This window comes from Xyrauchen texanus, chromosome 26, assembly GCF_025860055.1.
Source record: "Xyrauchen texanus isolate HMW12.3.18 chromosome 26, RBS_HiC_50CHRs, whole genome shotgun sequence".
In the NCBI taxonomy this organism is placed as follows: domain Eukaryota; kingdom Metazoa; phylum Chordata; class Actinopteri; order Cypriniformes; family Catostomidae; genus Xyrauchen; species Xyrauchen texanus.
This window is the reverse complement of record NC_068301.1, coordinates 21,099,337-21,125,439: the sequence shown is the minus strand read 5'-3', so window position 1 is coordinate 21,125,439 and position 26,103 is coordinate 21,099,337. Positions and strand designations below refer to the sequence as shown.

Below are 26,103 nucleotides of genomic sequence, written 5' to 3'. Positions count from 1 at the left end.
AATGTGTACTTGTGCTGCATTGCAATTTCTTGTTAAAATGAAAAACAATCTGTGCACACTTGAGTCTGTTTTGTAAGACATATTGGCTCAATGCCTGTCAATAAACATCTGCTGGAGAGGTCCTTCAGCATGCAGATGTTTTATTTATTTATTTATTTATTTTTATCCTACACTCTCAGTTGTTTATTGATTTTTTCTTCTTTTAAGTTGACATTGATTTCATTTAAATATTGTATGTGTGGGATTGGACTAACCTTTCATTTTGTAAAAAGTAAACTACCATCTCAATTTGTACTGCTACCTTGAACTTCTATGAAATAATCAACAACGAGGTGCACATATTTGTAAATGATTTAGTTAAATAAAGTTAAATAAAAAAATAAATAAAGTTTTTAAAAAGCTGAGAATTATGGCCTCATTAGCATAATTTCATTTTTAAATAACACCTAATATTATAGTCATTAAACCACAAAGCATGTGGTAGCTTGAATGTACTGCTGTTTTTGGAGATATTAAGGCTGAGTGTGACAGAAATCTTTGTTAAATTCAACATAGAGTAATCAGTGCAGAGAATAATGTTCCTATTAGGTTTGTGAGTAATAATGTTTTCTTTATAAGCTTTTCTCCATTTATATGTGACATCTTGTCCTCCTGTGTAAATTAAGGTGGTGCCATCAAAAAGAAGCAATACAGGAAACGCATCATCATTCAACTTCCAGCCAATGGGGGCCAGGACTGTCCAGAAGTGCTCTCCCAGGAAAAGGAATGCGATGCCTCATCTGTTTGTCCAGGTTACAGGTAAACATAACATCTTCCTCAAAGTCTAATTATTACTTAATTTTGAATTTCAGTGCTTAATTTCATAAAATACAGCCAGAAAGTACTGTGGGATCCATATTGGAAGTATTTAAACCAGTGGCATTGGCCATGTTGCAAAAGAGATGTAAAAGAAGCATTTTCACTAGTGGTCTCTTGTGCCATAGGTGGAAAACCCACAAGTGGCGTAGATGTCAGTTGGTGCCCTGGAACATTCGGCAGGACAGTCCTGGAGCTCAAGAGACCTGTGGACCCGGACTACAGGCTCGAGGTACAGAAACCTCTCATCATCAACCTGTCAATAGGATAGATGCAACATCTTACAATAATAGCCCATTTATGTCAAAATAGCTTTGTATATACTTGTAGATATGGTTCACATTGAAGTAATTGAGATGTTTAAACGTGTAGTAAATGCATGAGATTGGTGGTAATTTGATCTGTGACAGAGAGTTAGCATCAAAGCACTACTTTTGGCTCTTTATAAACAACATTAATATCTGTGTAAATGCTTCTAGATCCAAAATAAATGTTGTTCAAAAGATTCAGGGCCTTCTCTGAAGCAGTGAAAAGCTAAACTCTTTGCTCTTACGCTCACCAATAAACTCTTATAGGGTTCAAAAGCAAGCCCAATACAATGGCGTGATTGAAAAATATATTAGAAAATTAAAGATAAGAGTATTGGCTTTTAAGCCTCGAGACTGTTTTTGCGGCTATCCAAGCATGCAATATCTCTGATAGAGACACATTTACCAAAACATTTTATGGAAGGTTCTACAAAATTCACAACTGACCTAAAAACACATTTATATGGGAACTATTGTTTGGAAAATGTTAAACAATATTAAAAGAGAAATGCTATGTCTTGCTTTTAAGAATTTAGGGGTGTACCCCATGAAGAGTTTGATCTTTTGTCAAAGAAAAAATAAGAGAGTGTCTGCAGATGATTCCCAGACTCGCATTAGAACCATACCGTAAAGATCTTCTAAAGTATCTTAGATATTAAGATACACAGCACTTCTCAGCACAGCTCACATTAGCAGCCATTACCCAGAATCCTGCAATACAAAGACATGGCTGAAGAAGCAATCCAATTCAATGACTTTCACTCTCATTCAGTGATATATGTCTGGATCCATTCGGCTACTTGAGTCGATAAGCATTTAACCTCCTTCTCGTATAATCCATTACAAGATGCGTATCTTTTTGCAATATATGTGGCTTTATGGTGAAAGTGGGCTGATCTATAGCAGTGTTGACCCAGAGAAGAGCATAGTTTTGTTTACAGATGGTTTTTTTTTCTATTTTGTGTTGTGTTTTTTGTTTTGTTTTGTATTTAGGCATCTAATGTTCTAGAATGTCATTGTATGCCGTACCATTAAAATGTGTCTTTACTGGAATTAAAGGAATATTTCAGGTTCAATACAAGTTAACCTCATTCGAAAGCATTTGTGGCAAAATATTGAATACCACAACATTTTATTTTGACTTGCCCCTCCTTTTCTTAAAAAAAAATCCAAAGATCTGGGTTACAGTGTGGCAGTGGGGGCCAATTTTTAAATGTTAAAATACTAACTTTTTCAAAAGTATAGCCACAAGACTTGAACAATATGCTTGTTAACATGATTTTAGTGTAATAAAATCATGAATGAACCATTTCTGTATAAAGTTATAGATATGATTTAAACAACTTTACAGCTCAAATAACACATGAGTTTTAAAAAGACAAATTAATGTAAGTGCTTTATAAAATGATGAGCTTCAAATTTCTGCCTTTAAACCCTCCAAAATGTGGCCCCATTCACTTCCATTGTAAGTGCCTCACTGTAACCTTCATTTTTGCATTTGTTAAAGAAAAAATATATATTTTTGTAGTAATTAACATTATGCCACAAATGCTGTTGATTGACCTTAATCCGGAATATTCCTTTAAGGGGGCAAGCCAAAGCTGTTAATTAGAAAGGGGTGTCCACATACTTTTGGCCACGTCGAGTACCATAGATGTCTCTTGTAATCTTGAAATATGCCTGTCTGTCAATTTTTGATCTCTCATCTTCTCTTTCTCTCACAGCTGTCTCTTGTAAGAAGTTGGATGGTGGACCAACAGATGTTTCAGCCTGTCTTAAGTTTGCTGGTCCTATGCCTCCACTCACTCAATCCTGTCAGCTTCCATGTCAGGATGACTGCCAGCTGACTAACTGGTCCAAATTCTCCTCATGTACTGCTGATTGTGTAGGCGTTAGAACCAGGAAAAGGATGCTTGTTGGTAAGTGCTTCTTCTTTATGAATCAGCAAGTCTAAATAAAGTGTAAAGTTGATGATGCAAATTTGTCTCTGCCTAAGTAACTAAATAAATACACAAATAGGTTGTTCTAACACCGTTCTCTTTTAATAAAACATAGTTATAGTGTAATGCATAACATTTGGGGCTTGCTAATAGCATTGTTTATTTGCACACATTGTCTGCACTGATAAAGTACACAAGTCTCCAAAGGAAGTATGTATATCAGGTAATGCTGAAAACAAGATTTAGTGCTAAACGTAATTTGCGTGGTGCAGTCTTGCAGGCCGGATCTGAGTGCTTGATTGTGAAAGATACAACAGACTAACATTGCCTGGCATACTTTTCATTTACACCATTCGTCTGGATAAATTTGTTCTGACTCTTGTAAATAAGGCGTAATCTATAATAGACCTGTTTACACACAAAGTGTTTTTTTATTTTATTTAGTTTTTACACTGAAAAGAATGACAATGACTTTTTTTTTTAACGGAGAAGCACGTAACAAGTGCAGATAATACCTGGTTAAACTTGATTGAATAAGACACAGCTGAGGTTATCAATTCACTTGATTGGAAAACCCTCCATGACACAAGTAGTTTTGCTAAATGCTGTCAATTATGTGCATCTGCCTGAATCTCACCTGAGCCTGAAATAGAGTTTAGCATAATGTGTCATGAGGAGCTTAGTCACTGATTTAAAAGGGTTACCAAACCACAGTGTGTGTGCCAAATACCTTATTGCCCTTTAAAAAGACCTGCTTCAAGTTATTTAACTGTCTAAAAGGATTCAATGTGATTAGAAGTGTTGTTGTTTTTAAATTTTGGATAAGTCTGCTTACTCATGATTACCAGATCAGAAGTTTTGTTTTGACCAAACGAGAGATTTACCATTGCAGGACTACTTCTTTCTAAGTTTTCCTGACGATTGAAGCATAATTTACTGTCATCCTTCAACCCTCATGTTGTTCTAAAACCATTTGACTTTTTTTTCTTCCATGTAATACAAAAGGTGATGTTGAGCAGAATGGTATCCTTAGTCACCATTCACTCTCATTGTAAGGACAAAAATGCAATGAAAGTAAATGGTGACTGAGCCTAACATCTCTTTTTGTGTTCCATGAAAGAAAGTCATATAGGTTTGAAACAAAATGATGACAGGACTTTAATTATTGGGTTAAGTGTTCTATTATAGTGATACCGCACCCAAAAATAAAAGAAAATATCTAATTTATGTCATCACCATCATGCCATCCAACATTTCTTCTGATGAACACAAACAAAGATTTTTAGAAGAATGTCTCAGCTCTGTAGGTCCATAAAAAAGCAAGTGAATGGTGACTAGAACTTTGAAGGTTGAAAAAGCACATAAAGGCAGCATAAAAGTAATCCAAAATCTCTATCAATATTTAAGTCCTTTTTTTACTATAAATTCTCCTCCCTGCCCATAGATGACTATATGCAAAAAGAATGCAAATTGCCCAAAACAAAAAAGAATGTAAAAATGAAAATGGAGATTTATAGTAAATAAAAGGACTTAAATATGTATTCGTTTCTCACGCACACCTATAGTCTGAAGGCATGGATTTATTAATACTAGAATCATATGGATTTATTTTAAGCTGCCTTTATATGATTTTTGACCTTCAAAGTTCTGGTCACCATTCACTCATTGTATGGACCCACAGAGCTGAGATATTTTTCAAAAAACATTTGTTTGTGTTCAACAAAAGAAAGACAATCATACACATCTGGGATGGAATGAGGGTGAGTAAATTATAAGAGGATTTTAATATTTGGGTATCCCTTTAATGGGAAACATGCAACCCTGATGCATATTGGATGTATTCTAACATTTGTTGATCTCAAAACGAATTGTTGTGTGATTTTGCATGCTTAGGTAAAAGCAAAAAGAGAGAGCAATGTAAGAATACTCAGATGTACCCTCTGAGTGAGACCCAGTACTGCCCCTGCAACAAATACAACGCCCTGCCGGTTGGGAATTGGTCCGACTGCATCCTGCCCGAGGGTGGCCGTTTAGAAGGTCTTTTGGGTATGAAAGTGCAAGGTGATATCAAGGAGTGTGGCCAGGGCTACCGGTATCAAGCCATGGTGTGTTATGACCAGGATAACCGCCTTGTGGAGACATCACGCTGCAACAGTCACGGTGGGTTAGTGATTAGATTACAGTGCACAGTGGGATGACATTATATATACAGTATATACAGTATATATATATATATATATATATATATATATATATATATATATATATACACATTACAATTTAAAGGATCGCAATTTGAGTGAAAAGTATGATTTGTGGATGTTCCAAAAAGCATCATGTCTACATCAATGGAAGCAAAGAATTCTGACCTTTTGTACAATGCAGTTGACATGGCACAATGTCACAAAGTTGTGTACAATCGATCAGACCTACAATTAGTCCAGAATCATTACTACAGAACATTTTACATCATAACCTTTTTTTTTTTTTTTCTCAAAATCCTAAAACTTGTTATTTCCAGGTTTGAATGAAAAAAAAAGCAAAATTTTCAATGTTGTCTCAGGCTTTTGGACCCTAATGTATTTAGCAATACAATAAGAGATACAATTAACTGCATGCATCGAACTGAAAATACAAAATAATCAACTCCAAGCAAAACTTTTTTACAGTTTCATCCTATTTGAAATGTATATGAGCTTGAGCATTTTACTAAACAATCATTTTAGTTGGTCTGTCTTCTTTAAAGAGAGAGTAAAGAGATTGTATCACTAAGTATGTTTTACACCCAGTGATGGTCAATACAAAAAATCATGTGCGATCTGAGAGCTCCACAACAGTGCTTAGACAAATTCTGTTTGGGCACCTTTCACCACTTTGTACTGCATGGGATACAGACAAGAGCATTTGGCAGTTCGTTCCTCGGAGCCCCAGATTAGACTGCGGAAAATGCGGGAGCGTGTGACGTTAAGACTTCTCTCTTTATGAGTCACAATCTTCTCATATGGATCGTACACTCGCAGCTTGAGCCCTGTGAGTGGCTCAAAGAATCAGCATCCCTAGAGTGCATATTTGCAGACAGATGCAAGGTGTTATTCCTTCTTAAAAAAGACACAGTTCAATGAATAGAACAGATGTCTCAAGAAGCGTTTTTTTTTTTAATGTATTTACCTTTTAACTTGACACGGTGTCCTAAAAACGCAGCACTCATGTGCAAGACTGAAAAAACAGTGAAATGCAGTGCAACGGACAAAGACGTCTTTCTATTTCATGTTTATACAGAAAAACAATTAAAAAAATGCACAAACACGTTCTGTCTGAACACCTCTACTAGCTCTTGTGCTGAAGACTTTTAAAGTGATCTACTCCTGTAATAGTTAAATATACATTGTACAATGACCATTGAAATCAGTCTCTGTATTCAAAAATGCCTTAATCCTTATTAACAAAAGGTCTGTTATACCTAGCAGGAAGGATTTGTTCTTGAGTTTTTATTGGTCCACAGGTTGTCAAGGCAAATGTCATGATCAGCCTGAAGGAAAATTAGATCTCTCACTGTGCTTTAAAATCTGTATTCAACCAGTAACTTGAAATATGTCTATTTGTGTCTTTCTGCATTTCACATTAAGGCTGCTGTTATGCAATTTGTTCTTCATCAGCGATCTTCCAGTGGCATTTTAGATCAAGTATCATTGTGATTGTATGTTTGAAGGAAAGATGCATTATGGCCAATTTGTAATACTTGCAGACACCAGCAGCTGACTGAGTAATCCTCTGAAATATTCCTTGATATTTACTTATGCCAATTTGTCATACTTTCTATTTGGCATTCCTAACAAGAATGTCCAGAATGAGACTATGACATTTGCCAGTCGTAATGTAAAATGAATCTCCTACAGAAAAAAAAAAAAAAACAAGAAGACTGCATCAGTACAGATGCCACAAGCTTGACCTTAATGCAATGTTAACCCAGACACTATGCTTCAGCCGTATTTCACTTATCAAAATGTATTAGACGAACTCTGGTAAACAACTGCATCATGTGGACCTCATGTTGGTTTGACTGGCACTGTTATAGAAACTCTCATTTGTCTCTCATCATACCTTGCAGGTTATATTGAAGAAGCTTGTATCATCCCCTGCCCATCTGACTGCAAACTCAGTGAATGGTCAAACTGGTCTCGATGCAGTAAGTCTTGTGGCAGTGGAGTCAAAGTACGATCTAAGTGGCTTCGAGAAAAACCTTATAATGGTGGAAGACCCTGCCCCAAACTAGACCATGTGAATCAGGTATGAAGAAACTCTGAATTCAGTCATATGTATTTAATGCTATTGGATAAGCACTTGTCTTAATGATTAATTACCACGGTGTCTCGAATTATCAATTAAATACCAAAAAGAATAGCATGAAAAAAATTAAATAATTAAAACTCACCCACCGTAAGAGGTTTACTAATATGTTCAAACAGTTGGGGATCTTTTATGCTTTATCATTGCAGTAGATTATTAAAGATTGCAGGTCTGAAATGGTGTCAATAAACACAGCATGACAAGATTGATCTCTGAGGTTTTCTAAGTGACTGATGCATGGCATGTAACAACTTCTCTGCTCTCCATGTTTTCTCTTTCATCTCTTATCATGGTGGGAATCCTGCCACAGGCTCAGGTAAAAATCTTACGTTTTAAACCACACAGAAACACACCAATGAATGAATTTTGCACTCTCTTTATTAATCATTTGGTTTTGATGAATTATGTATATTTTTGATTCATTATTAATTCAAGATCTTGATAAATGTACGACTCGACATGCTGAAACCTAGGAATGATCTGAAAAGTAGGACTGCACATTGTTAACCTTGTCGGCTTGGCTCATTGATATTAAAGTTGCTGTAAATTATTTTTTTCATCGAAAGGTATTAAAAAATAATGTCCTACTCTCTGAAAGATATTAATGAAATAAGTGTCATGAGATACCTCATCTGTCCCTGTGACAGCTCTAGACTTTGTAAACAACAAACAGAAATGTGTCAGTGGGCCGCCAGTCGGTCTCTGATGCTTTCTCCCTGTCAGTCATTTAGCGTGTTCTCATTGTATTGTAGTTGCAGCAAATTATTGAGGCTTAATGCCATTTTTATGCTGTGTTGTTCATAACAGTTGTCAGTTGAGGGTGCTATTTTGCTGGTGTTGTTTTTAACAACCGTTTGTGCATGATTTTGGTCTGAAAGCTCATTTGGTATCTTTGGTGGGCAGGGTTTTGGAAAGATGGGGCATGGCTAATCCAACGGCTCAGTCTCATGGAAGTAGAATGGCTAAAGTAGGTTTTAAGTAGGTTACATAACGTTCGCTTGCATGTTCCTTCAACTGGTTTAGACTAAGTTTTTGTTTTATGCAGTTGGCTATTTTTTTTTTTTTTAGTTATTGCAAATTTTAATTAAGATTAATCAGTTCACTCGATGGCCATATTTGTAATGCCTATGCCAAGCTATTTTCTATTGAGACATGTACATCAGCAATATAATCAGACAAAACATTTGTATAGTAAATTGTGCTTCATTAGCTCAAATCATGCATAAAAATGCTGGTCCAGCTAATGGAGTTTCGAGTAAATAGACTGATGATATAAATGGTGATGGGCTGTTTTAAATGTCAGGCGGGACTTCCATTATTAGAGGTGCAATATTCAAATTTTCAGTATCTCTCATTTCTTAAAATAGCAATACTCATCTCATCCTATATTGTCTCTGGTTTAGAGGTCGACCGATAGTGGATTTTACCGATACCGATAACTAAGTTGGTTAGTACCTGCTGATAACCAATTAATCAACCGATAGTTTTTAATATTGATACTGAATGAAAAATAACACACATTGTAAAATAGTGCTGAACTTTATTGCAGAAATTGACAGTACTGACTGAACCATTGAAATGTATTGTACTTTTTTAAATGAAATAAATATATAAATATTAATATATATGAACTGCTATTCTAATTTTAAAGTCAGCTGATTTTTAAATTGATGTTGTTTCCTTTTTCCACAAGAGAGGGCAATAAATACATAAACCATTCAGCACCCTTATATTATTGCATAGAACATTCCTACACTGTCTGATAAAGAGCATTTCATTTTCAACTAAAGTGCATAAATTAAATAAATAAAAAGTTTTAGTCAGTCCATATTCTCAAACGTTAAGTCAAAAGTAAAATGAGGGGGAAAAACGCTTCAATAAACAGTTCACATGGTGTTACACTTGCACTGATTCCTACTACTCCAGACTCAAGCTTTGTAAAAACAGTGAAATACCACATTGTTTTTTATTCAGTACAGTTGTATTTACAGTAGCAATATTCATAGATAACAGTGGTATTCAGCTGAACTCAGTGGTGAGAGGCTCAGACTATGACTGAAAGCATATTGAGACACCTGCTTTCTGTTAAACTATTTGTTGCACTGTGTCTATCCTTTTTTAGCACAAGAATGTGATAGACCTGAAGTCATAGTATTTCAGTGAGGATAATTTTTTTTTATTGAAATTAGATGCGTTTCTGATTAGTTTATACGTTTCTCTCAGCTGCATGAAGATATTAATTTGCTTTCAGATGTCACTAGCTTTAAATATGCAACTTAGCTGGCTAACGAATGCATAAACATGACCAGCTGGATATAAACTAATGTAAATAGGTTATAGATGGTAAAAATCATCACATTTAAACATTTGGGTAGGACTTGCGTGTATTTTTGTCACATTGTTCAAACCGCTTGAGGTTAGCTTTAATGTTAGCATCCTCTCAGACTCGTCGGCAAACATACTGCTGTTCTCTACTAATGCAGCATCTAGTTAACAAATGAATTACTTTATAATAAGATGACAACGTTTACTTTAGTGTACTGCATACATACTTTTTTGTTGTTGACATTTTAAATCCGTATCTGAAGTTTCCTCTTCATGCAGGGTGTAGTCTCACATGTCAAAACAAGCACCACAAGGCATCAGTGAAGTAATAGTAATTATTTAGCCTCTAGAGGCCGCTCTCATACTGTATAATGACAGCGGACCTTTCCCAGCCGCTTCAGCGCTGGACGCAACGGGGAAAAACTATCTGTGTGTATTTTTGCCGATGACCGATAGTTCCAGAAATCTGTTATCGGATGCCGATTAATCTACTCTGGTTATAATCTGTTATAATCTGTTATAATTGTTGTTACGCCCCTGCTGAAATCGCTGTGGTATATCTTCAGGTGTATGAAGTTGTCCCGTGTCTGAGTGACTGCAGTCAGTATGTCTGGGTGGCTGAGTCATGGAGCGTCTGGAAAGTCAGTAATGTCGATCTGAAGGAGAACTGCGGTGAAGGTGTACAGACGAGGAAAGTAAGGTAGGCATATGGCAAAAAACAACAACAATACTATTTCTACTATTATAAATTTATCGTAGTAAGTTCATGATAATTGGATGAACACCTCCTGTGTTGTTTCTTTTTGTAAAGATGCATGCAGAACACTGTTGATGGGCCTTCAGACCCTGTTGAGGACTATCTCTGTGATCCAGAGGAGATGCCTCTTGGGGCCAGAGAAAGCAAACTACCCTGTCCAGAGGACTGCGTTCTGACCGACTGGGGATCTTGGAGTAGATGTCCATTGGTAAGAAAATACATTGATCAGGAGCCTGTGTTTGAACACAGTAAAACCTTACAAAGAGGTTCTATATGTTAGCAATTGTTAATGCATTATTTATCATTTATTAATCTCATTTTATGTTAATTTGTAAATGTATTACTACATTACTATTATACTAAATATAATAATATTTATAAATATAATTTATGAATATACTACAGTATAATTCATGTAACTTCATATCTATATTCTGTAAACCTAAATAACTTTTATGTTAAAAATGTATTAGTGTATAGTGTATGTTGAAATAACTCTAACCAGTATACATGATTTAAATGAATTGTTTATTATTAGTTCATGTTAACTATTGAATTAACAATTGTTAATGTATTAATAGCCTTATTGATAAGTTTTACCATGAACTCTAATGTTGAATATAGCATACATCCCCCAAGGCATCTTGATGGGTAGTTTGACCCTAGCCTTAACATTCCACACAACATGTTGTGTAAATGAAGCTGAGTTCATCAATATTTTTATTTTATTTTTTTAACGCCCCAACCTTTGTCTGAGAACTTCAATGCATACTGATTTGCCAGTGGGAGGCTAGAACTCTTCCACCTATTTTTACATTTCCTTAGAGGAGGATTTGACACACAGCATGTTTTTTTAGAGCAGCACAGGAGCTCGGCCAGCACCAATTGAACGTTGTATCATTCTTGGCCGGCAGTGCACCAGCAGTCAGTAAATACAGAAATAATAGGAAGTCAGTGGTGTGGATAGTTTTTTTGTAAGGTGGGGGTGGATGCTAGGAGCTTAAATTCAGCTTCTCGGTTGGGTTGTGAGTTTATGGTTTAAATATTTTGCAGTAGCATAAGTCTGTGTATTGGCATTATTGAGGATTTTCTCAGGGGGAGGGTTACTCATGTCTTTCTCAGTGTGATTCCCAGCCCTGCTGCCACCAAACTGCAAGGGAAGCTAATTGCCATGGATACAGAGAGCATCCCTGCAGTGAAAATGCACAAAAGCTAAAACCGTCTTACCCATGAATGTTCTGACATCAGAGAGGAATTTATTTCCCTCAGAAAAAAATCTGCCAACATCTGAAATAGCAAGGACATTTGAAAGCAAAATTCTTAGTTGCACATATGCTGAGCATTTGAAGATGTCCTTTCTTTTTTCACATAGATTGGCTATTTTGTTCATTTCCCTGCTGGAAAAAAATATATAAATAATCTTAAATCAAGTTTAGCTGGTTTGATTGTTGTAGTTGTTCTACCAGTCGGATTAGGTTAGTCTATTGGCTGGTTTTAATATGGTTTTGAACACTTTTTTGCTGGGCAGGCTGAGACCAGCTAGACAAGCTTAAAAGAGCAAGGACCAGCAAACAACATTAGGCTTGTTTAAGTTAAGTTATGTTGTTTTAGTTTTTTTTTCCAGCAAGGAAACATTAATTTGTTCATTCAAAGCTCTCTGTGTGTGTTTAAGCCATGCAATGCAAACAGCACAAGGCAGAGGACAGCCAGTCCTATCCGTCAGCCTGGTGAAGGAAAACAGTGTCCTCCTACAACCGCGAAGGAACCATGCGCCATTAACACCAACTGCTTCCATTACTCTTATAATATTACAGGTAATTATAGATCACATCTTAGCTACAGAATCTGGTAGCTGCCAGATCCACGTAGAGATCAAGAAATCACGTAGAGATCATGAAGAGATTAAGAGATCTGATATGCTGATTATGAACAATCATCTGTCAATTTAAATGGTTTATGATTTTCAGACACTTAGAACCAGAAAGGGAAATTTGAGTCTGAGACTGGCACTTCAGTTGCAAATAAATTGACTTGAGACTTGACTTAGACTTGTAAACAATTGACTTGAAACTTGATTTAGACCTCAGATTAGTGACTTGTGAACAGAACAATACATGAAAATGATTGCTCTTCGACAAGATTTACCAAAAGATTTTTGAGACTTGACTGGGGCTCAAATACTAAAATCTCAAAGTCTGCTTAGAACGGTTCTGATTGGATGATATGGATGAATTTACCAATTTTCTGATATTTTACATCCAGACTGGAGCACGTGTCAGCTGAGTGAACGAGCAGTGTGTGGGGTTGGATTCAAGACACGCATGTTGGACTGTGTTCGCAGTGATGGTAAATCTGTGGACCTCAAGTTTTGTGACGAGGTATGGTAATATTGGTACAAAATACATACATATGAACATGTGAGTATTGCTGGTTTGTTTCTGTTATTGTAAATTCATCTTTGTTATTTCAGCTTGGTCTTGAGAAAAAATGGCAGATGAATGCTTCCTGTGTGGTTGAGTGCCCCGTCAACTGCCAGCTGTCTGATTGGTCATCTTGGTCTGAGTGCTCTCAAACCTGTGGACTTGCAGGTAGGCCACCTTGAGAACTGAATTCACTCTTAAGCACTGGTAGTTGGATATGAAAATGTACAGTTTTTTTTATTATTTAATTTCACTTGATCGGTTGGTTAATTCACACTTTCAGCAGCTCCTAATTTATATTAGTTTCACAGTCTACGTCAGACAATATCAAAAGTTTCAGGAGGGTTTTTTGGTCTTGCGGTCCAAAATGTTGTTCTTTTACGTTAGCTAGTATGACTGGTTCCTTAAATGGCAAGTTTTAGAGAATATCACTAAGCTCTTAGTTGTCTTTTAGAGTGTTGACTAAAACTACAAAAACTTTATGGTGTGAGAACAATTGTGTTATATACCAAAACAAGCATTTGAGGGGCAAATAACGATGTCCTTGAGTGTAATTTAATCTGCTCTGACGATTGATTAGGGGCCCATTATGCTTGTATGCTTGGGGTCTTAGAGACCACTCCACCACACGAGGCCTTTGAGAGCCAGTGGCCAACCACAGCCAGAGCAAACCCTGCTGCTTAATGAAACCTGTACTGGCTTAGTTTATAGTGGCATCCCTAATCTGTCCCCAGGCAAGAGGATTCTCGCAAAGATACAGAATCAGCAGGAGATTGGTAGCTCTCGACAGAAAGAGAGCAGTCCTCAAGCTTGTGCACTGACACAGATGCCAAATACACTACATGGCAAAGGTTTGTGGACACCCTGTTCTAGTTAACAGGTTTGTTTTTTTTTCAGCTACACCTATTACTAACAGATGCATAAAATCAAGCATATAGCCATGCACTTAAAGACAAACTTTTTTGAATAGAATGGGCCCACAAATCAATAAAGAAATGAGTGCAAAAGAACTTGACTGGCCAGCACAAAGCCCTGACCTGAACTCCATTGATCAGCCCAACATGCACTGGCCTGACCACACTGATGCCCTTATTTCTGAATGGGAGCAAATCCCTGCAGCCTTGTTTCAACATCTAACCTTCTAAGAAGAGTGGAAGCTGTTATAGCAGCAAAAAGAGGACCAACTCCTTATTAATGGTCATGGTTTTGAAATTAATCATGCAACAATCACATATGGGTGCTTTTGGGTGTCAACATAATTTTGGCCATGTAGTGTAAAAATATTTTTATACAAGAACTTTAAATTACAATAAATTGCACCCAGGAATGTGCAAGATAGGTATTGGGCATGTATTGGGCAATTATTATTTTCTTTTCTTTTTTTTTTTTTTTTTAAGGCAACTGGTGGTCTGACACCACAACTCTATTTTAAGTGAAGCAAAGAGCAGCATGCAACACCGGTTATACGCTTACCGGCTCACCGGTTATACGCTTTTTGCCATAAACCTTACACCCTTGCCGCCAGTAGAGAGATGGCAAATAGTCAGGAACAGATAAAAAGGAAGATAGATAGGACAGGGAGAGAGCCGAGATATGAGAGATCCCTACAGCTTGGAACTCACACAAAGGCTCAAAAGCACTTGCAGTTTTCACAACTGAAGTCAGAATATAAAAAGAGTAGGCCAGGCACTGGGAGTTGATTTGGTTTGTGGTTGTAGGAAAGTAGAGAGCTTCAGAGAGGATTGTCTGCAGGGAAAGTCCATCACTGCAGGTTGCGGTGAAGATGAATTGCACCTGGTACAACTCGCCTCAGGGCAGTGTGTCAGCCAGGGACTAGGCTATGATCATGTTTAACATTACGAAGTGCCTAGCCATACTCTACGAGGTTGTGTACATCTAGCCTTTTCAAAATAAAACAAATCAAGGTAGTATTAGTTACACTCTTTGCAAGCCAATATAGAGGGAATTGTGTTCTGTGGATCTGTCATTTAAACTGTATCTAACACACAACAGAAGTCATTGATTTCCAGTGGAGGGCTGCATACGGTTCCAACCATTTATGGATGTGGAATTTTCTGATCCGTTTTGAGCTTCAGATGCGTTGAAATTAGGACTGTCAATCTATTCAAATTTGTAATCAAATTAATGATATGGTATGCCGATTAATTAATCGAATGAATAGCAGATACAAATGTAAGCTGAGAAATCCCCTCAAATAACTATCATTGAATAATTATTAAAATTAAAAACAATTTATTCTGAATATATATTCTGAAAAATAATAATTCAGATAATTTAAATGCATTACATTATTGTGGCAGACAAGTAAAGCATTGATAAGACAATACAAACATTGGCTTTAGAATCCACCATATAGTTTTTTTTCCATATTACTGAACTTAAGCCATTCTTCGGCCTACAGTTCACAGCAATACATTTTTCAGCTGAATTCATCAATCAATCCGAGATTTATAATGAGGGCTTGTCTAAAGACGCGTCAATGTACACATTCATCAGACGGACGCATTTGGAGCATCTTACTTTGGTTGTGTCACGTCATAAACATATGTTTTTAGGTCCCTATGTCAAGTTAAATGTAGTTTAAAACATGTCTTGATATCCCTGCTTTTGGATTTGCACTCCATCAATTGTTTAAACGCAAGAACACATTGTTATCTAGTGATTTCTGCTGTCACTGAGTGTAGTTTGTTCTCTGAACAGCTGTGCATTGGCTATACAAGTTTCGTTTACTGCCCCCTGGAGAAAATAAGTTGAACTTCAAGCCTGAATTATGGTAGGAATATTCTTTATTACGGTCCAGGGACATGATTAATTGTGTTCATTTTTTTAACGCAGAATTTTTTAATCATACTGAATTACATGTTAAATCGACAGCCCTAGTTGAAATATTTCAACTTGTGCGACTAGATTGTATGCGTCTGCCTGACTGGATGTGATGTTTTCTATTCAAAACTATAACCACAAAGTGAGAAATATGAAAGGTTTTTGACCTAAACTTTATTCTAAATGCCTGCTACTTCTATATATTGGATGGTAATGAATGTCAGAAATGATCTTGCAAATATATCACAAAAGACTTTTGTAATTTAATATGTGATTAAATGTGTAGATTTGTCATTTATTTCTTCATAAATCATATCTATGGATTTGTACTCCCTATTTACAACATTATTATTATTATTATTATTAATAGTAGTAATATCATCATCATCATATCTGTAATAACAGTAATAATATTAAAAACAACAATAATAAAAACATTTTTTTTTTTAGTTTGTTAGTTTTTTCACCAGTCTTTGATTATGATGTAATTTATCTCAGTTAAGTCTGGCCCTAAACATCGTGTAGGACAAACTATGATGTATAACTTTACATTCCTCTTTTTAAGTGGGCGGTCCACTTACAGATTAAGCTGCAGTGTGGGCCAGACCTGTTGCCTTTTTTCATAGCTGTAACTATGTGAGATGAAGATGGAAGTTTATAGCAGAATTGCTAATTATAGGCTTGCTGAAGTTTGGTAGTGAACACTAAGGGAAGGTTTTACGTGTATGAGTCTCTACAGAGGCACACAGAGAGAAAGAGAGACCTAGAGCTTTGTGTTAACTTGTGCTACTTTGGTGTTGAATGGTCAATGGCCTATATTTCAAGCTTATTACTGCATGGAAACTGTGGCCTATTACTGATTCCCGAACCCTTCAAAATAATATCCATCTAGGCAGAAAGAAAAACACATGAATACCTTTTAATGCTTCTTAAGATCATGAAGTAATTAAAGTAATGCACCTTTTCAAGTTTTATAAATTTTCTGTTATTTGGTTCTTTGTTGTACTTCCTGCCATGTGAAATAATCGTACTAGTTAGAAAATAGCTTGGCAGACTCATGCTTGTGCATTTCCCATTGAGACTATGACTAATTGACAGAGTTTTATTGCAAGAGTCCCCTGGGTGCCACTCTCAGACAGCAGGATGTATTCTGCCTGAAAGAGTCTGCACTCCATTTCTCTCTATAGCCCTCTGGAATTGATTTAAGAAAATCAAGAGAGAGAAAGAGAAAGAGAGTTGAATATTCAGAGTGGTTTTAGGGCCTGGAATTAGGCTCGAAAAATATAGTAGATTAAGTTATTCACAGAGGGAAGAAGAAAAAACATTTTTGGCTCTCCTTTGGGGAGGGATTGAGTTACCTGAGATAGTGTGTGTAACGTGAGATGATTCACTTACAGTAAAAGCCTTTATTTCATTCGAGGAGTCTTGAGTCAGTGTGCTTGAGGTTAGTGTGCAAGATGAACATCAAATACTGTGTGCATCATGAAAAATTTTGTCCGTTCAAATGTACTTCATGTGGTAACATCTAAATTAACAGTGTTTCAAATACTGAATACAAATAAATTTAAGAAATACCAAGGTTTTACAAAGGCATAACTTTCAGAAGATGCAACTTGATTTGCCCTGTAAGGTCAAATCACATTTTAACTTTGATCTATAACCTGATATGTCTTCGAAGCTCAAATCATATTTTCACTTGAATGTAAGTTCATTTATTTCTTCAGGTCAAATCACATTTTCACTTTAAGTGTAAGTTCAGTTCTTTATGGCAGTCATATAAACCAAAAATCCTTTATTAGGGAGAAAATAAAACATAAAAACTGGGCATCTAACACAAAAGGCCCAGTCAAAACACGGCAGAGAAATTACCCTTAAGAGGGAAAAACTGAGAAAAGAAACCAGAATAGTACCACAAACCAGACCAACCAGGAAACAAGACAAGAGGAATGAAACAGTACAGGGCAGAGCACAAAAAGGGGGAAAACATAGGGAAGCAAATAAGGAGGGTAACAAGGGAAGGCAGGTGTAACTGATAACAAGACAATCAAGGGGGTGGGGTTTAACTCAAGACTGAATTGATACGAGTGCACATGGTAATGAAAAACTAACAAAGTCATGTGCACTCATACAACAAGGGAGACGCATATGAGTGTGAGGATCCAGCCACAAAAACTATAAACAAAGTCAACAGAAGTGGCAGAATCCCGCAATGTCAGGGAAAATGCAAGGGTTTTCGATAGTGAAGCTCCATCATGTGACCAAAAGTTCAGAACATTTCAACTTTTGCTGCAACGCACTCAAGTTTAGGCGTCTGTTGACCAATATTCAGAGAGGCGAGGCAGGACTAGCTGTGCTGTGAAATCGAAAAGCATGGCAGACAAGCTCAAACATATGGTGTATTCATTCACTGTCCTCTATTATCTTTCTCTATCAGGCTAAAAATATAGTAACAGTGGAGAGAGAGTCTGGAGAAGAGTTTCAGTATTTACTGGTATAAATGGTATTTCAAAAAGATATATTTTAAATAGCCATGGCTATCCATAACTATCTCTACCCTCTATTGCGCATGCCTTCCAAGCAGACCTTTCACAGTCCCATGTGTCCAACACTCTTTTGGAGCTTTCCCTATTGTGTAAGTGCCCTTACTGTTGTGTAGTGATGGGTGCTTTCAAAACACACTTCATGAAGCTTCGAAACACTATGAATAATTAGTTTCAAATAAATGCTTCAGAGTGTGTATCAAACTGGCGAAGTCGCGTCATTTCAGCAAACAAGGCTTTGTTACGTCATACTGTTTCGAAACAGTTCCGAAATGTTTCGAACTGTTTCGCGGTTACGCTAGGGGGCATTGATCCCACAGTGAATCCTTGAATTAGTATTAAATGCAGTCTGTAACTGATCTGGAGTCAGTGCAGAAATAAATTAGATCCATAAAATCAGACTAGTTGCTGATTTGAATTTGTCATTTTAATTTCCCTGTCGATCACCTTGAGTTGTGTTACCAAAGAAAGATATTTAAAGATATTTATGTTTTACAAAAGGTGAATCTGGAATTTTGACAATTGTACATGGTAATGTGCCTTCACTTTATTATTGTTTTATTTAGCACTCCCAAAATTGGCAGATCTAAAACTGCTGCATAAAGTAGTGGTTCACACACTCGTCATGAAGTCTAAGGCACTCAATGTGTGAGTTAGAGTCCCATGTTGTCTTAGTGTAATTTATTACTGTACCATTTAGTTTTTAAATGTTTATTGCATAATCTGACAAAGCATACATATGTGTAAATATTTCTTGTACAACAATTTGTTTTATAATATAAAATAAAATAAATAGTTTGGTATTTAAAATAATTATAAAACAATAGTCATAAAAGGTCAACTTATACTATATTCTCAAAATATTCTGATCTGTTTATTCCAGGATATTGTAAAAAATTTGAAAAATATTTTGAAAAGGCAGTAAATAATATCCAATACATTGTGTCAATTTATCTGCTTTTGACTCTTCTCATTGCATTTACACTCCTATGACCAGCAGATGTCCTCAGCATGCGGTGCTTCAAAACAACAAATCATTTTCCGAAGCAATCGGTTCAATTGGCTCGATGTTTCAGAAAGCTTCATTTCTGCCATCACTACTATTGTGACATGCTAGTTGACCGTTCAACTGACTCCTATAGTTAAAATGCAAAGTTGTTATCTAAGTACGCCTTCCATTGCAAATGTTTTTCTTTGAATGTACTTCAGAGCAGATCTCCTATAGATGACATGTTCGACGAGTATGACAATACAGTCGTCGAATGCATCTACACCAAGCTCTATTGAGCTGTATTGGATATGGTATGTTGGTTCAAAGAAACTCAATAAAAGTTAATGCAACAATTCCTTGTTTTATGTTACATAAACCTGACTACATTTGGTTACACCAACAAAATTCGTTTTTATAATTTATATCAGGTAGAAATAGCTCTTTCAAGCTACAACTTCATATGTTCACTTTTTGCACTGTAGGGGTTGTGCTTCCATTGTTTGAGTGAATTTAAAATAACATTTGTCATTTCTAAATAAACATTTTATATTAGAACTACAATGTCTGAACAAATATCAAACACCTATGGTTTTAAAACTTTAACACACAGTTACAGAACAATATCTCAAAGAAATCTGTCTTTTCCGCAATCTTTCTTATAGGGAAGCTCTGGAGGAGGAGAACTGTGATCCAGGCCTCTCAGGGAGATGGAAGACCATGTTCCTCACAATTGGAACAGTGGAAACCGTGTCCTGTTAAACCTTGCTACAGCTGGAGATATAGCGCTTGGTCTCCTTGCAAGTCTGAGGTACATTTTTGAACAAGTTGGGGACAATAAGCTGAGATAAAGACCACTTGAAATCAACACATTTTCTATTAAAATACAAAGTTTGGGCTGGACAAATTAAAGGGCTCATCCATTTTAAAATAGTCAATAGGGTTTAAATACATCCCAGCCATGCGCCCTATTGTTATTCTGTTGTGGATGGTATTAGGGGAGGGACATTCTTGTTCTAGAGAGTGTTTGATTGGACACTCTTATGTAGTGCTGGATGAGTCATCAATATACACCCCCTCCCCATAATCAAAACAAGCAAGTACAATCCCCCCATTATTTATATCATGATCAATGGAAATATGTAAATGCTTTCAGAAATGTTCAAGCCAAATCTACGACCTTGAATGAGCATATAATTCACAATGCAGCAAGCCGATATCTTATCAGTGTATTTACTGAAGGCTCATTGGTTTATACCAAACCATGGACACTCCATTTTAACTGAAGTAATGTTTAGGTTTATTTGGAATATCCCTTAACCTTTTTCAGCTTCGCCTTTTCCAGAGAATTTCTGCTAGTCTTCCTCCTGTCATCTGTCTGACTTTCAGGGCCCAACAGGGGGGTTAATTAAAGACAACAGACTCGCCCTTTCTCCCTCTCTCCCTGTCTCTTCTTTTCTTCTTCTCCCCCATCCACCTGATGGCCCCGTCACAGTGCAGACTGTGAAAGAATATTGACTCTGCCCTTTGTTCTATGCTGCCTGTCTCGAAGTAGAGTTTTCTGACAACTCTCAGTGTTCTCATGCAGCATTGCTTCACCTGTGCCTTATGTTTTAAGGCATTTTCAGCAGGCATGACAAAATAATGTTGGTAGTTGAAAGTCCAAAACATAAGGCAGACACTGCACTGAGAAACAATGCTGAGATTTTTTTTGTGTGTAAAACTCTAGTATTTGTGCCCTATTTTGTGTCAAAATGCAAAATTATACAAAATACTCTGCAAAGATTTTTGCCTGTTTCCAGGTCTAAAACTCCAAGAAAAACCCTGCTGAAAAAAAAAAACTTTAAAAAACAGCCTAAGCTGTGTGTGCTGGTCTTTAATGTTCTTCCAATCTGGTCAAGCTGGTCTGGTTTGCTAGTGTCAGAAGGGCAAAACCAGCAAAACCAGCTGAACACCAACTTGGACAAGCTGGAGACCAACTCGACTATCTGAAGACCATCTTGGCCTGGCTGGTAGACCAGCAAGATCAGCTTAAACCAGCTAAGATCAGCAAAGCAGTCTGGTTTGCTCATTTTAGAGGGGTTTGAAGCACCACTTAGTTAAGATCAGGAAGGTAAACCAGCTTGCTGACAAGCTAAATCAGCCGAACACCAGCTTGACCGGGCAAAGAGACCAGCTAGAACAATTGAATACCAGCATAGGCTGCCTTTTGGTACTTTAGGTACTTTTTCAGTAGGGGATGTGATCTTGTGTAAAGACCATAATTATTCTAATACTATATATATATATATATATATATATATATATATATATATATATATACAATTAATTAAATACAATTATTAATATTAATTTATTTTTATTATTTTGTGCCAAAGCTGGTGTCTAAATTCAGACATTAATGTAAAAATACTCTGTTCGCATTAGGGTGCACGTTGTGGAGAGGGTCTTCGATTCAGGAATGTGTCCTGCTTTGTGACTGATGGCTCTGGGAAGGATCAGGGCAGTATGGTGGATGAGGAGCTGTGTGGAGACCTGGAGCAGACAGTAGATGGAGACAAACAGATTATCCTGCAAGAGTCCTGCACAGTGCCCTGCCCAGGTAACATTTTATGCCACAACCATGTCCATCTGAAGACCATGCATGCCTGCTCATGCAAGCATTGAAATTGTGCCACAATGATTTGCTGAAATGACCAACTTAGATCAGCAAGAGTTTCCAGTCTGGTTTGAGGATGGTTACCTTGCAGAAAAAAAAATTTAAATTTAAAAAACATTATGGTTTGTCTTGCCCAGCCTAGCCAAGCTGGTCTTGCTGGTCTCCCAGTCTGGCAAGCTATAAAGTTCCCAAAACCTCTGAAATAAGCCAACTGACCAGGGAGACCATGTTAGACCATCCAACCATATAATTGTTTTTTCAGCATGGTTGTGGCGATTTGGTGCTTTTTTTTGGTCAGTACCTGAGTTTCCGTCCAACTATTTCCACTATGCCATTTTGAAATTGCGCATAAGAAATTCTGAATGGAAACACTTGATATGTGAATAAACTCAAAATTAGCTTGAAACGTAATGCGCTTAGAGGTGGATTTGCTAGAGTTTTGCATTAGTTCAAATTAGCAGGAAGGTGATGGAAACAATTAATTCGCAAAACGATGACATGTTTTGACCATTCGTGCACAGCTTGATGTGACTGGTTCAATGAAAGGACAGATTTTGGCACACAATTCTTCAAACATAGCTCTTGACATTCAGAAATGTTTAACCAACAGTTGGTCATTAAAGTGGGTCCTCATAATCTGCCAGAACAGTTTTGAGAAGAGGTGCTTACAAGTATGTGAAGGCTGGTGGCGTGTGGGCATTGCATCCATTTTAGCCCTCATTATATCAAATATTACACTTATTCTCTTGTTTTAAAATTTTTGTTGAAATTTTAGAAATGCACTTAAAAATGCTTAACAATTCTATGGAAACCCAGCAAGTTTTTGACATTTTTCACCCGCAAAAAAATGGTGGTCAACCAGCAAGATTGTTCTGGTGAAGCTGGTTTACCAAGGAATTCCTGCTGGTGGGGACACTTCCCATCCAAAACACAACAAATTCTGGTGAGCAGCCTTGAAGGGTGATAGCTTTCAGATTTGTTTTTTGTATTGGTGTTGAAAGTCAAAGTTTACCTCAGTTTACCAAGCTAAATCATCTAAAAACTTCCTCTGACTGAGCTGAGGGAGTGCTCTAAAGAAAGTTTACAAGCTTGTGTTGCTCTGTCTAGCAGCTTGCTTCTAAATCAGTCAGACTTTGGCACTTTTAGAAGTCGACATAGTTTTATGAGACTCTGAAAAAAGATTGCCTGGAATGTCTTACAGCTACAATTTTACCATCTCAAATGCCCTACTGAATTACTTCATACAACCTTCTGTGTTTCCTCATACAGACTGGAAAATTACCTCATACTAGAGTATGTCAATCTTTGTGAGTTTTTATGCAATAATTTCACATAAAAGATTGTAAACAGAAGGATTTCTGTACAAGCAATCATCTGAAAGCACTTCTGGTTCAGCAAGCAAGTTTGAGTGACAGATAAGACAACATTTTGACATGTTCTGGTTGGCAGAAGTAAAGGGTTGTGACAGAGGTTTGTCCAAAGGGACAGTGTCAGTAATGATGTACCAGCATTTGTGTGGGTCTCTAAGGTTTGTGTTGTGTTAGGGTTAGTATCAATTAGATGATGTGTTGCTCTCAGTGTAGTTGTGATTTTGTGGATTGCCGGATCTATCACCTCACCTGATCTGACCTTTGACCCCATCATTCTTCATCCTTAAAGCCTAGAAATCTGACATATAACTAATTTCACCCCAATCTATTAAACTCTAGCTGTGACCTACTACTGTGCTTTCTCTATGTTTTTTTCTAATTTTTCCTATCCCGATCTCCGATTGCTTTTTTGTTGTTGTCGTAAAGCAGTGTCGGTAATTTTATTAAGGATCAATATTTGCCCCCTGAAATTAATTTTTAGGGGTATTGTTTTATCGTTATAATTCTTTTTTTCTAATTACATTAAAACACACAACATGTCGTCCATTTACAGTATGTGAAATACTCCAAACAAATAAGACAAATAAAATGTTATTAAATATTCAGTATCAAAGGTTGGATAACAGATAGAGAATAATGAGGAATTGTCTTTAGGATAATTTTTGACCTGCATTTTGAATATTTGGAAACTTTACATGGCATTTTAGCCAAATACTCTGGTTAATGTCAGCCCCTGCTCTGTGTATAGTGCTAAATAAAGCATTCATAAATTATAAGCATCACAAATATTGGAATTAATTTGACCTTGTGCACTAATTCACATCTGAATATTCATTCTCCTGCAATGTGTTCTTTAATAACATGTATCTTGGGTGACTTTAGCCATTATCAGCTATTCACACACCCACAAACAGGATTAGGATTAAGGCTTGGTGGAAGGATAACTTTATGAATAATTAATTTTATGGGAAATATTCACAAATCAGCACTGCTGTTAAAATAAGACAGACTAACCTACTTCTGCCAAAGCTATCCTGAGACCACATGCAAATTGATAAAAAAGTGGATTTGACTTTTGGCATTCTTAAAGGGATAGTTCATCCAAAAAATACAGTACTGTCAAAATGTACTCACAGTCATGTTGTTCCAAACTCGTATCACTTACTTTTTTCCTGTCCAACAGAAAAGGAGATGTTAGGCAGAATGATAGCCTCAATCACCATTAACTTTCATTGGATCTTTTTTCAATGCATTGAAAGTGAATGGTGACTGAGGCTGTCAGTCCCTAACATTCCTCCTAACATCACCTTCATATGGGTTTGGATCGGAGTAAATTATGACAGATTAATCATTTTTGGGTTAGTTATCCCTTTAATATTCTTGACAAAACTACTAATGTTTAGACCCAGTAAGTTTTATTAATTTATCTCTTAACCTCTTTTAATGAATCACCCATTAATATTCTAACAGAGGTGTTTGCGTGCTCTGCAGGTGAGTGTTACTTGACGGACTGGACCGCATGGAGCCCGTGTCAGCTGAGCTGTATCAGCGGGGATGATTTGGGCTTTGGTTCCGTACAGGTGCGTTCTCGTGCTGTTGTAGCTCAGGAACCCGAGAATCTTCTGCAGTGCCCAGAACAGGAATGGGAAGCACGGCCGTGTACAGGTGGGTCTGCAACAACCAAGATCAGTTAGGACTGACAATTTAACAGTTAGATACAGTACTGTACAAAATACTTGTTTCATGAAAAATATGAAAATATGAAAAATTCATGAAAATATTCATCTTAAGATTGTTATTTTATATCCTCTGTTTCAGTTGTGTAAATTGGAAATATATAAATTAAACTGAATAGAAGTAGAACAAGGAGTCAGGAACAGATGGTATGACCACCACAGAGCCAGAATGTCAACATCATCAGTCTGGGATTGCATAAAGATACAGAAGCAATTGAGACATAGAACTGTTTACTGCAATTTGTATGATGTTAAGTGATGAATAACAATTATTCACAGCATTTATTTTGAAAAAATCATCACTATACAACATTTTTCGCAACTACAAAGACTTTTGCACATTACTGTACTTCTTACAAGACAATCACCTAAAAGGGAAAAAGTTTCTAAAAATGATAAGTTCCATTATTTTTCTAAATTATTTTTAAATCTAAATGATTCTTTTTTTTTTATGTTTTAAGAGGGCCAGTGTTATGAGTACAAATGGATGACTGGTGCATGGAAAGGCTCATCTCGACAAGTCTGGTGCCAGCGCTCAGATGGATTAAATGTCACAGGTGTGTACTGTACAGTATGTGTGTGCTCATTCTGATCTCTCAAATTTTCTAAGGCCTTGTCTAAATGAATATATATCTATATTTTTTTATAAACCTAAAACAATTTGACAATAGGCCAAGAAAATATCAATATCAATCTTATGCAATTTTGCTTCTCAAGTAAATTTATCTTATTTTAAGGATATTTTTACTGGAAAACAAGACAGAAATACTGATTGAGAAAATTATTTTGAGAAGTGTTGATAATATAAAGGATTCCAGTTCAGTCCCAGATGCACTAGTTGTTGCAGTTTATCAGCTGTTGATGTTCAGAGATTCCAAGAAAAAATGGAAACCATCACTGACAGAACTGTCAATATTCTCTCCACTGAGAGTGTTTGATGACAGACTGTCGTTTGAGGTAAAGTTGACGTAATGTCAGAGCCAGGGAGGTTGACGTGTATGATGACTCCTCTTA

The 26,103-nt window shown here is 36.5% G+C and overlaps 1 protein-coding gene across 1 annotated transcript in view; it reads left to right on the top strand.

Moving 5' to 3' along the window:
- The window catches only part of LOC127620401 (thrombospondin type-1 domain-containing protein 7A), a 166,874-nt gene that overhangs the window by 129,862 nt on the left and 10,909 nt on the right, over positions 1-26,103 (top strand). Inside the window, exons 10-23 of the mRNA XM_052093629.1 lie at positions 666-798; positions 984-1,087; positions 2,888-3,082; positions 4,997-5,263; positions 7,212-7,390; positions 10,342-10,475; positions 10,587-10,740; positions 12,205-12,346; positions 12,795-12,910; positions 13,003-13,120; positions 19,990-20,135; positions 21,752-21,926; positions 24,845-25,018; positions 25,551-25,646. Coding sequence (XP_051949589.1) covers positions 666-798; positions 984-1,087; positions 2,888-3,082; positions 4,997-5,263; positions 7,212-7,390; positions 10,342-10,475; positions 10,587-10,740; positions 12,205-12,346; positions 12,795-12,910; positions 13,003-13,120; positions 19,990-20,135; positions 21,752-21,926; positions 24,845-25,018; positions 25,551-25,646 — 2,133 coding nt within the window. The remainder of the gene's footprint in view (positions 1-665; positions 799-983; positions 1,088-2,887; positions 3,083-4,996; positions 5,264-7,211; positions 7,391-10,341; positions 10,476-10,586; positions 10,741-12,204; positions 12,347-12,794; positions 12,911-13,002; positions 13,121-19,989; positions 20,136-21,751; positions 21,927-24,844; positions 25,019-25,550; positions 25,647-26,103) is intronic.